Source organism: Bubalus kerabau, chromosome 22 (genome assembly GCF_029407905.1).
Source record: "Bubalus kerabau isolate K-KA32 ecotype Philippines breed swamp buffalo chromosome 22, PCC_UOA_SB_1v2, whole genome shotgun sequence".
Classification (NCBI taxonomy): Eukaryota; Metazoa; Chordata; class Mammalia; order Artiodactyla; family Bovidae; genus Bubalus; species Bubalus kerabau.
The window spans coordinates 38,059,829-38,075,574 of NC_073645.1; the positions used below are offsets into that span (position 1 = coordinate 38,059,829).

Here is a 15,746-nt window from a genome sequence, read left to right on the forward strand (position 1 = left end):
AAGCTGAATGACAGAATCATGGACTAAGATTAGTTTTCATGACAGGACTGAAGCGACTTAGCAGCAGCAGCAGCAGCGAGTTGCTTCAGTTGTGTCCGACTCTTTGTGACCCAATGGACTGTAGCCTGCCAGGCTCCTCTGTCCATGGGATTCTCCAGGCAAGAATACTGGAGTGGTTTGACATGCCCTCCTCCAGGGGATCTTCCTGACCCGGGGTTTGAGCTGGCCTCTCTTATGTCTCCTGAATTGGCAGGCGCTTCTTTACCACTTGCTGTACCTGGGAAGCCTTTAAAAATTTATTATAAAAAGGAAAAATTAGTGAAAAGTTATGCATATACTTATAAGACCTTACAAGGCCCCATTTGCGGTTGGAATTAATGTAAATAAATGTAAAGATGCAGTATTAAATTATAACTGCATGAAATTAACAATAATACATAGTTTACTACTGTCATAATCTTGTAGCCATTGTGTTGCTGTTGCGGTGAGCTCAAGTGCTGTGAGTATCCACTTAAAAAGCCTTGTGATGCTAATCATATCTTCATGAGCAGTTCTTCTCTCCAGTAAATTATACATCACAGTAAAAAGCGATCTTGCATGGTTCTTGTGTATTTTTCATCGTGTTTAGTGCAGTGTTGTAAACCTTGAAACCAGGGGACCCATATGAAGTGCCACCTGTGATACTGGAAGTGCTCCTGAGAAGCAAAGTCATGACACTATAGGAAAAAGTTTAATTGCTTGATATGTCCTATAGATTGAAGTCTGTAGCTGCGGTTACCTGCCATTTCAAGATAAATGAGTCCAGCATCAGGACCATTGTAAAAAATAAAAGAATAGGAAATTTGTGAAGCTGTCACTTCTGCTACCCCAGAAGGTGCTCAACCCTTGTACTTATTGCGTAAAAGCTTTAATCTAACATTGAAAATGCCGTTTAAGTTTTTTTTTTTTTTTACGATTTCTTTAAGAAATGTACACCTATAGCCGCCTCTTATTCAAGGATAAGTGAAGTCATTATATGTCAACTTACAGCAAAAGGAAGGTGAAGGGTCTACAGCTGGAGAATTTAATGCCAGCAAAGAATAGTTTGATAATTGTAAAAAGAGGTTTGGCTTAAAGATGTCAAGATGACAGGAGAAGCAGCTTCTGCCGACTGAGAGAGAGCAAATGACTTCCCAGATGCCATTAAGAAACTCATTGATGAGAAAGGATATCTGCTTGAGCAGATTTTTAATGCAGATGAAAATGCTCTAGTCTTAAAAAAAATGCCATAAATATGGACTGCTATGAGTAAGGAAGAGAAGCACACACCAGGATTAAATCAGGAAGGGATAGGCTAACTCTACTATTTTGTATAAATGAAATCGGGTTTATGATCAGGACTGCCATTATCTATAAAGCTGCTAATCAAGGAATCTAGAAAGGAAAAGATTGTCTTTGGTTGTACAAAAAGGCCTGGACAAGGAAAAAATATATATATATATATATTTTTTTTTTTTTTTTAATTGGTCTCATTGATGCTTTGTTCCTAAAGTCAGGAAGTACCCTGCCCATAGTGAAGTCGCTCAGTCGTGTCCTACTCTTTGCGGCCCGATGGACTGTAGCCTACCACGTTCCTCTGCTCATGGGATTTTCCAGGCAAGAGTACTGGAGTGGGTTGCCGTTTCCTTCTCCAGGGGATCTTCCCGACCCAGGGATCGAACCCAGGTCTCCTGCATTGTAGGCAGACGCTTTACCGTCTGAGCCGCCAGGGAAGTCTGCCTATAAGGAATTGACTTTTAAAGTTGTTTTTGATATTGGGCTATGCCCCCTGGCCACCCACATCTTGACTTCCATACTGAAGGCATCCAAATGCTCTACTTGCCCTCTCCCACAATGTCTCTAATTCAGCCGCTAGATCAGGGCCTCATAAGAACCTTTAAGGCTCATTATACACAGGACTCAATGAAAAGGATTGTCGATGCTATGGAAGGGAACTCTAATAAGGTGAACATCCTGAAAGTCTAGAAGTATTTCACCTTGGAAGAAGCCATTGTGTTATAGAAAGAACTGTGAAAACTGTGGGGCCTGAAAGAATAAATAACTGCATCCATGTAACTATAATTTGATATTTTCAATGCCATAGAGTATTTGATTATATTGATATGATTATACCACACTTCATTTAATCATTCTTCTATTTTTCTATTGAATATTATAGTTTTCTTTTTTTTAAACATTAAAATTGGTGGGCTTAGAGGATTCTCATGTGTCTCTTGATTCACAAGTACAGACATTTTTGATAGTCTTTGTTGGGCACCCATTTTTTCAATTTTAGAGGATTAGCTCTTATAAAATTGCTATCTGAAATTATATGCTTTCCAGGGCTGTATGAATTTACTTAATGCTCTGCACTCTTGACTACTTGGTGTTATAAGACATTTTAAATTTAAGGATTCTGATGAATGTATAATTGATAGGTTGCAATTTGAATTTGCATTTTCTTAAGAACTGAAGTGCTTCTTTAGTTCTCTAAGATTTAGTATGCTTAATATTTAAAAAATTTTATGTGTTTAATCATCAGTTGAAGTTCTCTTTTCTGAAATAGTGCTCTTTCAAATTTCTTGCGATTTTTTTTCCCTATTCTGTTCTCCTTTGCTTAATTTTTTGTAGTGTTTTATATATTCCGGATGCTTATCTTCTATTGATGATATATGTGGTAAATGCCACGGTGTGGTTTAGGTTTTCACACTGTTTTGTATGTCATTGGTGAAGAGAAGTTCTTAATTTTAATATAATCCAATACATCAATCCTTTCCATATGGTTAGTGCTTTTGGGGGATTCTGTCTGCAATTTCCTCATCTTTCCCTGTATTCAGTTCAGTTCAGTCACTCAGTCGTGTCCGACTCTTTGCGACCCCATGAATCGCAGCACGCCAGGCCTCCCTGTCCATCACCAACTCCCGGAGTTCACTCAGACTCACGTCCATCGAGTCAGTGATGCCATCCAGCCATCTCATCCTCTGTCATCCCCTTCTCCTCCTGCCCCCAATCCCTCCCAGCATCAGAGTCTTTTCCAATGAGTCAACTCTTCGCATGAGGTAGCCAAAGTACTGGAGTTTCAGCTTCAGCGTCATTCCTTCCAAAGAACACCCAGAACTGATCTCCTTCAGAATGGACTGGTTGGATCTCCTTGCAGTCCAAGGAACTCTCAAGAGTCTTCTCCAACACCACAGTTCAAAACCATCAATTCTTCGGCGCTCAGCTTTCTTCACAGTCCAACTCTCGCATCCATACGTGACCACATGAAAAACCATAGCCTTGACTAGATGGACCTTTGTTGTCAAAGTAATGTCTCTAATTTTGAATATGCTATCTAGGTTGGTCATAACTTTCCTTCCAAGGAGTAAGCATCTTTTAATTTCATGGCTGCAGTCACCATCTGCAATGATTTTGGAGCCCCAGAAAATAAAGTCTGACACTGTTTCCACTGTTTTCCCATCTATTTCCCATGAAGTGATGGGACCAGATGCCATGATCTTCGTTTTCTGAATGTTGAGTTTTAAGCCAACTTTTTTGCTCTGCTCTTTCACTTTCATCAACAAGGTGACCAGATGGTTTTAGATTTTTCTTTGTCGAAAGGTTTTAATTACATCTTTAAAATAAGATATAAACTATTGAATTTATTTAAGAGTAATAAGCTATTCAGATTTTTAATTTCTTCCTAGGTCTCTTTTACTCTTTGACTTTAAGTTTTTTCTTTATTTTACCAATTTTACAGTAATTGCTGAAGTTATTATTTTTCATTTGCCATGTTGGGCATTTCAGAAATTTCCAACATTCTTCAAATGTGGCTTCTTCTCCATTCTCTCTGTCTTCTGCTTTCTGAGCCAGTAACACCATAGCTTTTATTTCTTTTTCATATTTTTCCACTCTCTCCTGACCTATTTTTCAGTTTACTGGTTTTTTTTTTTTCTCCACTGTGTATAGTTTGCTGTTAATCTCATCCATCCAGTTCTTAATTTTGGTTATCGTATTTTCATTTGCTTGTTTTTATTTTCTAGTTTTTCAGACTGAATTCTAATTCTTCATCTATTATAGTTTCTAGTTGCCTTTTATAGTTTCCAAAATTTAGACAGAGTTTTATTCTTGCCTGTTGTCTTCCCCAATTTAATAATTATTTTAAAGCCAGTGGCTTTTTCTAGGTAATATCTAAATTCCCACAGCTCTGTTTCCATTATCCTTAGTTTCTGCTGGTTCCTGTTCTTGTTTTCTTGTCTATTCCTGTCTGTGCCTGGTTATTTTTTATTGATGCCATATTGGCAAAATATGTTTGTAGAACATTTGAGACCATTGCTTAAATCATAAGAGAATTTAATTCTCCTATGTGCCTGAAAATAGTAGTATCTTCATGATTTTCTGGGATAAGGTTGGGTCAAAGTAGATTTGGGCTTCATAGGTGGCACTAAGGTCAAGAATTCTCCTGTCAATACAGGAGACATAATAGACGCAAGTTTGAACCCTGTGTTGGGAACATCCCCTGGAGGAGGTAATGGCAACCCACTCCAGTATTCTTGCCTGGAGAATCCCATGGACAAAGGAGCCTGGCAGACTACCGTCCATAGGGTCACAAAGAGTTGGAAAAGATGAAGCGATTTAGCATGCAAAGTAGATTTGCAGTCTCTGAAAGGCCTTTTAATGCCTTTAGTCCTAAAATTACACTTTGAGTTAAGCTTATCAGTCTTTGGTGTGCCTGGACTCAAGTCCTTTTCTGTGATATGCTGTTCCCATTCATAATTGGAAACATAGGGACCCCTGAAATGGTTCAGCATCCTGGGATTCTATCCTTCTCTGCATCTTGGCCTGGTAATTTTTCACCCCTTTGCTCTCCAATATTTTTAAGTATTAGAAAAAAAAAAAAACTACTCTTTTTAGTAGTTTTTAATTACCTGGCTAGTTCTATTCATTATTACTGGGCTCTCCAAGTCCGTAAATAGCATTACAGTTTTAAACCTGTACCTTTCCTACTATTTCAGAATTTACCATACATTCATGTCTGAATTTTTACTGTTTGTTTATGATACATTGTCTTAGAAGTATGATATCAATATTGATACTGTGATATTACTTAATATAATTTTTTGTTTATATGATTTTTATGAGTCCCTTTAGAGGAAAAGCAAAACAAAAGCAAGTGTGTCTTACTTTGTGTATAACTTTCATAATTTTTACAAAAACATGAATTTATTTATCAGATTCTCAATTGTTTTAAATATTATGTTTTGATATTTCAAATTATAGCAATTAGATTTAACCCTTCTTTAGCTTCTGAGTAGAAAAATTGTATCTTACAGTAAGATATATATATATAGATATATATAAGTAGGAACAAAATGAAAGGTGATATTTTAACACTTAGAAATGGGGGATTATTTTATATTTTGTTTTTTCAAAATGATATTTATGATTTAATATGATCACATAAATAAATGGTAACCATTATTTAGGTGCCATGTAATGATTATATTTACCCTTTCAAAGTCCCTAATGAATATTTCAGCCTAAGCCTGTTTTATAAAAAGGTCTCGCTGTTTGCTTAGTGGGAATAGAGGATGATTATCTCTTTGCTTAGACCCAGAAATACTTTGAAGTTATGTTTTTAATTAAGCCAGGCAGAAGACTTCTGAAGGCTTTTAATGTTTGTTTCTAATCTTTATACAGAAAGATTCTGAGTTTTAAAAACAGTACTTAGCTTACATAACTGAATTATTATTGTAATCTATATAGTACCATACTAATTGGTTTGAAGAATTATTTATGCATATACTTTTCCGTTCATATTCTCTTTACCCCTTATAATACGAGTTTGACCTCAGTCAAATACTTTTAGCTTCTCAAATTATTTATTATGTGAATTAGATTGTACATACTCATATCTCAAATAATTGTATCAAAATATCTTATCATAAAAACTTTGTGTATAACAAAAATATTATTGTAGACAGATCCTTAGGTGACTACCAATAATTTTTGCCTTCTGGTCTTCACACACTATTGTATAATCCCTTTTCCTTGAGTATGGGGAGGACATGTGACTTACTTCTAAACCAGAAAATTTAGCAAAGATGATGGATAGCACTTCTATAATTATGTTTAGTGTTTTGTGTGTGTGCGTGGTGTGAGGATTGACTCTAATCTTACATTTTTTTCCAAATGGTTATCCAGTTGTCTCAAGTACTATGTAAGAGAATACTGTCTTTTTACCCCAGACATTTAAAGCACTGCTTTTATCATATACTAGAATTTTAGAAAATAGTAGCTGTACCTGTTTCTGGAATTTCTGTTCTGTACCATTTATCTTTCTATTGATGTACAAATACCATATTGTTTTAATTATATACATGTTGAGTATATTTTATTTTTTTTCTTTCATTTGTTTTCTTTGTACGTTCTTTTTTTTAATTTTATTTTTTAACTTTACAATATTGTATTGGTTTTGCCATATATCAACATGAATCCGCCACAGGTATACACGTGTTCCCCATCCTGAATCCTCCTCCCTCCTCCCTCCCCATACCATCCCTCTGGGTCGTCCCAGTGCACCAGCCCCAAGCATCCAGTATCGTGCATCGAACCTGGACTGGCAACTCGTTTCATACATGATATTATACATGTTTCAATGCCATTCTCCCAAATCATCCCACCCTCTCCCTCTCCCACAGAGATGTCTTTTCAGTCTAGGTTCCCTCAAAGCCCTTCCTTTCATTGTTGCTTCTAGCTATTCTTGTATGTTTATTCCTGCATGTAAACATTAAAATCAGCTTTTCTAGCTCCTTTAAAGCTCATTAGAATTTTTCTTAGATCAAATTAACCATTATCTTTGAAATTAACTTCCAATTTGATGATCTTGAGATAGCCTAATGAAAAACAAGGCACGTCTTTCAGTTTATTTATATCTACTTTTGTGTTTTTCCAGCTGAATTTTATGTCTGAAATTTCATTATGTTTCCTTTGCAACTATTTATTTCCTCAGTTGTTTGTAAACACTGGTGAGTTTTGAAATGAAATCTGAAATTAAAATGCCAAAAACTGGTGTTTAAACTCAGCTCATATTTTGAAAGTATTTTTAATCATTCAAAAATTTTCAATAATGATTGATATAAAATCTTTTAGACAATGTTGTTTCTAATTTACTTTTTTGAGTTTGAAAATGTAAAGAGAATGTCATTTTTATATTGGATACCTTCAAGAACTCTGTAAAGCCTTTGAGTTTTATTCTTATCAAGGTCATGTTAATTTCTTATTTCTCTTAAAATTCTAAGTTTGAGTAATGAAAGTCAGCAGAAGTTATTTCCTAAACAGAAGCATATAATTTCATCCTTCTGAGAGAATTTGTGGTTTAGAGAAAATAAAATATTAAGTATTCCTTGTCAAAATTATGTTGAAGGTATACATGTTATAAGTATATTGATTATTTGAAAAAATGAATTATTAATAAAAAGAATGAAAACTTCATAACTTCCATATTGGAAAATAGGTTTGGGTTGGAGCTTTTAAAGTTAACTCATTGATCAATTGAAAAGTATTTGAAATCCCTTGTTGTTTGTCATGCTAAATTGCTATGGGAACTTGAAAGTTCTCTACTCAATATTTAGGCAATAAGATATGCAAGGAATATGCATAAGAATGCAGGGAGTATTATGTTGAATGTTTTCCTATTTTGAAAATGCTACCCAATGGACTGTGGCCCGCCAGGCTCCTCTGTCCATGGGATTCTCCTGGCAAGAATACTGGAGTGGGTTGCCATGCCCTTCTCCAGGGGATCTTCCCAACTCAGGGATCAGACCCTGGTCCTCGTGCATTGCAGGCAAATTCTTTACCATCTGAGCCACCAGGGAAGTGCAGTATTGAGTTATCCATTTGCAACAAGTCAAGTTTACTTTTTGTGAGAGAAAAGGAATTATAGCAGTATTGTAAATCAGTCCTTTAGCATACGTATATATTTGGTATAAAGTGGTAGGATTTAAGGAGCTAAGTCTAAAGGAAGGAACAATAATATAGGAATAGTATGGATTCTGAAGTTCTTAACCCAGCTGTAATGGCATTCATCATTTTCTAAAGCTGCTGCTGCTGCTGCTAAGTCTCTACAGTCGTGTCCGACTCTGTGCGACCCCATAGACGGCAGCCCACCAGGCTTCCCCGTCCCTGGGATTCTCCAGGCAAGAACACTGCAGTGGGTTGCCATTTCATTCTCCAGTGCATGAAAGTGAAAAATGAAAGTGAAGTCGTTCAGTCATATCCGACTCTTAGCGACCCCATGGACTGCAGCCTACCAGGCTCCTCCGTCCATGGGATTTTCCAGGCAAGAGTACTGGAGTGGGGTGCCATTGCCTTCTCCGTTTCTAAAGCTAGAAAACTACTATATATCACACATTTAAAAAGTACCTTTTGGAGAAGTCACCTATACCCTGAAGAAAACCTATACGCCAGAGTTTCTTTTTTCCAGAGAATAGTTAGTGGTATAAAGGGCTATATAATAATTTTGTAGTTAATGTAGAAAAATATTTACTCTTCACTTCATTTTTTTTCATGGATACAAAATATTAGCATGACTGAAAAATGCATTCAGAATGTACTGATTATTTACTTTATTATTCTCAACTGTTTGGACCTTCGTTGATTAAAACATATATGTATTCCTTGGTTCTAATTGACTCTACTAAAACTAAAGATGTTTTTGGAAGAACCTTCTTGCTTTTTAAAATTCTACATATAATTTAATATTGAGGCACTTTATTCAGTTACCTATGTGTATATATTTTATAATAATTAATTTAGAGGACATTCCAAGAAGTAGTAGTATGCAAAACCAAGCTATCTCTCTTTTAGGCATTAATTGTCATTTTAACTGACTTCTGGAAACAAGGATTGGAAAAAGTACAAACTTCAGAAATTTTCAAAATACTTACGATTTTCTCCTACTGTTGTAGTTAACTATATTTTTGAAGAATTTAACTTAGAATTCTTGAGCCTGAATGCTCACGTGTTCTTCCATTTCATTATAATCTGCTTACAAGATTTCAAAGTTTGAACTCCTGAATTTAATCTTGAATGATTTAAAGAAAGCTTTTCTCCATGATACAATTGAGGATGTATTTTAAAAATACAGATGAATTGGTTTAAAAACTGGGGAAAATATATTAATTTTGATTACCAGAAGTAAGAAAATAATATGATTTATGAATTCCCGCACTTTTCCATACCTAACAAAATGTCTTTAAATCTTTATCCAGACTTGAAAATTCTTCCTCGTGTTGTTTTTTTTTTTTTTTTTTTACTTTACAATATTGTATTGGTTTTGCCATACATCAACATGCATCCGCCACGGATGTACACGTGTTCCCCATCCTGAACCCCCCTCCCACCTCCCTCCCCATACCATCCCTCTTCGTCATCCCAGTACACCAGCCCCAAGCTTCCTGTATCCTGCATTGAACCTGGACTGTTGTGTTTGTTAAGGAAGAATACATATCCCCTAATTCATAATTTTATCTCATCCTCTATATTCCTTTTGTGTTTTTTTTTCCACTTATTCTCTCACTCATGTCTGTATATAGGCTTTCTACATTAATTCTTTTGAAGATTTGCTTTTAAAACTTTAATTAATAGTATAGCTTTTAATATGTTTTAATGTAGAGTTTAATTACTTGTTTGCTTGAAGGAAAAACATGAAGCTTTTGAATTTTGTTGTTTAATAGTAAATGAGTTTTTTATGTTTCTACAGATGTGACTCTGAAAATCGCTATGTTGGTAATCCACTTAGAGGAACATGTTATTGTAAGTATTTGTGTTTTTTATTTTAGATAATATATGTTTTATTAGTTTCAGGTGATTTTAAGGTAATAAAATTCATTTTTAATAACTAATGTCATTAATAGTTTATCATTTCTATTTTTGAATCTTATAGCTCCATATATTTTGCTAGGGAAGTAGTGTCTCTTTGCTATATTCTCTAATTATATTAATATTTGGTGCATTTTTTTCCACTCTGAGGAGTAAAACAGCAGATCTTATTTTGAACATGCAACAAAAAACAAAACTTGAGTAACTCAGCTGGATTTTAATGTAATCTTTTTTCATTATGCTGAAATTTTGAACAAATAGAATTCTGTGGTAGATTTTTCTGGGAGGCAATTTTGGTTTTACTAAAAAGCAGTACTGATTTTGTACTGAAAGATCCTGTTATTGGGTAGTGATCATATGGCAGATATATTTTTAACTTTCAAGAAACAAGCAAACAATTTCTCAAATGGTTGTACTACTTTCCATTTCCACCAGCAGTGTATGAGAATTTCAGTTCTTCAGAATCTCTCAGCCCTTCGTATAGTCTTTTACATTTTAGCCATTTTAAGTGTGGTTTTTCTTTTCTGACTTCATTTTGTGTAACTATGGTAATAACTTTCAAAGATGAATTTGACAAGATTGTGTTTTAAAACAAGAATAGTTAAACAGTATGAAGTGAACTTCAAAGATGAACTAAATTCAACTGAGGTCTCTGGATCTGGTGGTTTTTTAATTGGTAGATTCTTTGTTGTTGTTCGTCGTCTTTTCCCACATACATAAATGTGGGCTTTTGGGTTTATTCATTGTTTCCACTGATTTTGTTTTCTAGTTCATCTGTTTTAGGTTTTGTCCTTAGCGATGTCCTTCTCTTTTATAGTTTGTAATGGTTGTTTTTGCCTCCATTTGATTTATATTTGCTTTTTAATATTACTCTGTATAGTTTGTGGTTCAATTTTAACTTCTTTTTGAATTTTTAAAGAATTTTCTTAATTTCAATTAAGTAAATCTTACTAAAACCCATTTTAATTATTTTTTATAATTTTATTGAGAATGTAGCGTAAAAATCCCCAAACTCAGTAAGATATTTTTATAGTCTATGGGACATTTGACAGTGTTTGTAGAGGTTTTTATGTATCACAACTAGGCATGGGGTGTGGAGCCTGTGGATTTCTAGTGGGTAGAGGTTGCTATTGATACATGTCCTACAACACACGAGAGCTCCTTAGAACCAAGAATCATCTGACTCAAATTTCAGCACCATGAGGGTTGAGAAACCCTGATTTAGAGGTTTAATCAGATTCAGATATGATTTTGGAGGGAATACTTTCACAGGTGGTTTTGTGTTCTTCATGTAACTGAAGCACATAATGCCCGCAAGTCTCCTTTTGTTCTTAGCAGACACTGATGCTCAGTGTTAGATTGCAATTGATTTAGGGGTTATAAACTGGTATTCTTACTCCTTTATTTCTTGATTGGAAAACTTTTGTGAAAACAAATTTCCTTGAGCGAGGCATTTGCTTACTTATTGCTACAGGCACATAGGAAAGGCATGATAAATTTTTAATATATTTTTAAAAAATATATCAGTTTTCAAAATAAAGAATACTTGGCCTAATAAGGTTACAACTCGGTTTGCTGTGTTTGTGTCATAAACTTATGGACACATGCGTATTTAATATGTTTCAGTCCACTTGCAATTATTGTCTTTACTGATGTTCACATTGTCTATTTTCTGTTTGTTTTAATTTATCTTCATTCTCTATATTTTCCACATGAATTTTATTTACTTCTCTCAAACATCCTGGATTTTATGGGGACATATTTTTGTCTGACTTTTTAAAATTAGAAATTCCTGTTTTATTCTTCTTACATTTTAGTGTTTATTATATCCCCAAAGAGTAATGTAGTTACAATTATGGACACAAATAAATTACATTCCATTTTTTAGAAATAATGAATACGCTAATATTTAAGCCTTCTATATTTAGGACTAAGATGATTTTTCTTTAGATCAGTATTATCCAAATTAACCTAGTGTAAGCCATATGTAGAATTAAAATTTTTCTACTAGCTATATGTCAAATATTAAACAGGTGAAGTTAATATTGATAATATATTCTATTTAATTCAAAATATCTAAAACATATCATAGTATAAAAAATCATCAATGGCCTATTTTTATTTTTTCCAAGTGTTTGAATACAGCTTGTATACTATACCAATGGCAATCTCAATTCATATTAGTCACATTTTAATTACTCAAGACACGTGTGACTTAGTGACTACCATATTGGAAGCTCATCTATTATATAGGACTCCTTGTCTCTTTTAAAATGTTATAGGAATAGTCATAAAGCACTAGATGGCAGTCTTGTCACTTGTTATGAGACCTTAAAAGCGTAATAACATTTTAAAAGAAATGGTGTTTTTTAAAAAAGAGAAAAAAGGTCCGTGGTTCTTGTAATAATGTTAATGGAAACTATCCTGATTTTAAAGACTGGAGTGAAATTTAAAATGCAGGTCCACACTGTAACTTGCAGCAATTGACCGCGATGTGGTGTTAATTTAATTGAAACTAATACTACAGCGCTTGTGTCCTATAGAGAGTCTTAGTAGTTTTTTAAAATTCAGTTTAAACCCCCAAATCAAATGTATTTGATAGCTATCATGTATCACATGGAAAAAAAGTTTCTGTCAATGATATCAAGTTTGACCCCTGTAAACATTGAAGGACTTAATTATTCTAGGCAAATATGAAAAGTAGTAGCTACAAACTAGTATAATTTCTTTTTTTTAATGCATTTTGAAAAATTATAATAGCAATTATAGTGAAGAAAACATAAACACAAGATGGAAGACTGGACTATGAAGATGTTATAGAGGATATATTTTCATGAGTAGAATCAGAGTACGAAAAGCCACTTACTGAAATCATCTACTTTATGCTTCTACTATATGTAATGTTCAAACTGCTGATTGTATTTCAGTATATTTCCAAGTAATCTAATATATTTTTGTCACCTTTTTCTCTGAAAAAATAGCTGTTTTGCTTTGATTTTCTCCCATTGCTTTTTAGAGTTCAGTGTGCAATTTTGTGATGAAAATAATACACTTCCCTCTTTTAAGAGTAAGAATTTTACTTACTACTTTTATATTCCATTCTCACCTCTACCACTGATCACATCTTGCATTCATTCATATTACTAAAAATTAAAATATTTATCCATTTATCTCCCTGTAAAACCTCTCATTGATTTATTTAATTGATGTTTATGTCTTGACTGAAAGACATTATTTATAAATGTATTATTTACTGGATTTGATTTTTACTTTTGTTTTATAAATGAGAGATAATATTTCTAGTGTGTGTTTTGTTGTTTCTAGTGTGTGTTATAGCTATAAATTAACAAATATCAGCCTCAATTTAATTACTTAAAATTCTATGTCATGTAAAATAGTGAAAACAATTAAAACTTGAATTAACCTTATGTTTAGTATAACTATTCTGTGTTTTGTTTTAAAACAGAGTAAAAAATTTCTCCTCTTTTAAATGAACTATATTGTACTTTAATGGTTTATGTGACTTTTTAAATGATAAAAATAAATAGCAATTTAAATCTTCCTAGTACATCTGCAAATACAGCAGAAGTGACCTTGATTGACACAAAGAATCTAAGTTTTTATATTTCACAAATTGAAGAATGATGAATTGAAGATTGATTTGGCAAAACATAAATGAGCCACATGGTTGACATTTTAATCTTATTCTTTGATTCATGTGTTTTTATTAAATTTCCTGAAGCTTATACGCCAGTGTTTTTAAATATGTATCTTAGAATTATTGAAGATCTTAGCATATTCCAAAATGAAGGACGACACAGCACAATTATGAGAAAGTGAAAAAAGCTGAGAGAAAAAAGTTGCTATTAACTTAGAAAAGAGATGAAAATTTATTTGATTGTATATTTATAAAGCGGAGAAGGCAATGGCACCCGACTCCAGTACTCTTGCCTGGAAAATCCCATGGACAGAGGAGCCTGGTGGGCTGCAGTCCATGGAGTCGCTAAGAGTTGGACACGACTGAGCGACTTCACTTTCTCTTTTCACTTTCATGCATTGGAGAAGGAAATGGCAACCCACTGCAGTGTTCTTGCCTGGAGAATCCCAGGGACGGGGAAGCCTGGTGGGCTGCCGTCTATGGGGTCACACAGAGTCGGACACGACTGAAGTGACTTAGCATAGGATAGCTTATTTATAAAGACATGTTGTTCTGGTTATGTAAAGAAACATTGTAAAAATAGTTAAATAAAAAAAGAAGTTTAAGGAGGGGAGCAAAAATGCCTGAAAACCTCCCCCCAGGGCTCCCAAGTGGAGCTGTGCTGTGTGTGTCCTCTGTAAAGGTGCCCAATGCGAGGGAGCAACAGCTGTTGGCCTGTACTTACTTTTCTTGCGAAGCCATGAAATGTGATGCGGGGCTTTATAAGTCTTGAGCAATGGTTGATAGCTCCTTATTTGTATGAAGATGCTGAATGTGCTTTTCTGATGCTGAATGCATGCTTTTCTAAATAAATTATGTCCTGAGAATGGTTTCACATAAAAAAGGTAATAGCATGTCTCATATTCCTATTGTGAACGACTATTTTTCACAGATATATAGTTCATTATTTTGGATCATTTATTAAATAAAACTGGAAAACCATCTGATTTTAAAATAACGATAAACTAGTTAAACTTTATTGAGCACTTACTGTGCCAGGTTATTCTAAGCTTTGTCCATTTATTAGCTTATTAAATCCTTATGAGAAGGGTATGCTTATTATCACCTTTTTTTTTTTTTTTTTTTTCCTCTTGTGGAAACATAGGCAGAGAAAAGTTGATTCATTTATATAAGATCACAGGGTGAGGAAATGTCAAATCCAGTTTTAATCCAGGCAGCCTGGGTCTGTAGCCACTTCTGGGTCTATATCACCCACTCTCAACTACAGGTGATAAAACTATTTCTACTAAAATTCATGATATATTTAACCTGAGTTGTTTTTATATAAATATATGTGTATATATATAAATAAAATTAAAATGGTAATTCTTTACCATTTTAATGGTAATTAAATTGGTAATTCTTTACCATTTTCATGGTGAAGAAAATGAAAACAGGACCTAAATAATTAAAAAAAATTAAACTGTTTTCTCAAATGATGTCTTCATATGAAAATAGGCTTACCAAAATGGATGTATAAATTTTATATAGTTTTAATTAGAATTCATTCAGTTTAATTTTTTGAAATATATGCATTGGAGTAAATTATCATAAAATTTATTTTAAATGATATACTTTTAGAATATTCAGTAAAATTATAAAAAGGAAAAATAGTGAGAAATTCCCACCTGGTAGATACCTAGACATATGGTAACTCTAATCGTACTGGTTCCTATTTGGTAGAGGAATCAAATTAATAAGACAGAGTTCAGAATTAGATTCCTGAACATTTGGAAATTTCTATGGCAGTCAATTTATTTTTATAGACGTTCTTAATGACTTAATCTGCTTGTTCTAAGATATCCCAGACTTTACCTTAGATCATGGCTTTTGGATTTACTATTTTTCTGTCTCAAATACTCCATCTCTATTACTTTACTCTTACCTAAAATAGACTTGTTTGGGATCATGACAACTTTTTTTTTCCATCCTAACACTTACACTAAAATGAAGTTGTATCTCACTTATTTGTTTACTTGAATGTGGGTTTTCTTTACTCACTAGAAAGAAAATCTGTTAGCCCAGGACTTTCTCTTGTTGGAACCATACTTATAACAGAAGAGCCTGTGGCTCCTAGGAAAGCTTTCAGTAAATATACTAGGAGTACACATGGAAGCTATTAATAAATAGATGAATACACATATTTGTTGCTGTGTGGGCAAGTTTTTTA

General features: G+C 33.7%; 1 protein-coding gene across 1 annotated transcript in view; it reads left to right on the forward strand.

Moving 5' to 3' along the window:
- ATRNL1 (attractin like 1) overlaps positions 1–15,746 on the forward strand; it is an 802,696-nt gene that overhangs the window by 256,841 nt on the left and 530,109 nt on the right. Inside the window, exon 21 of the mRNA XM_055559801.1 lies at positions 9,761–9,813. Coding sequence (XP_055415776.1) covers positions 9,761–9,813 — 53 coding nt within the window. The remainder of the gene's footprint in view (positions 1–9,760; positions 9,814–15,746) is intronic.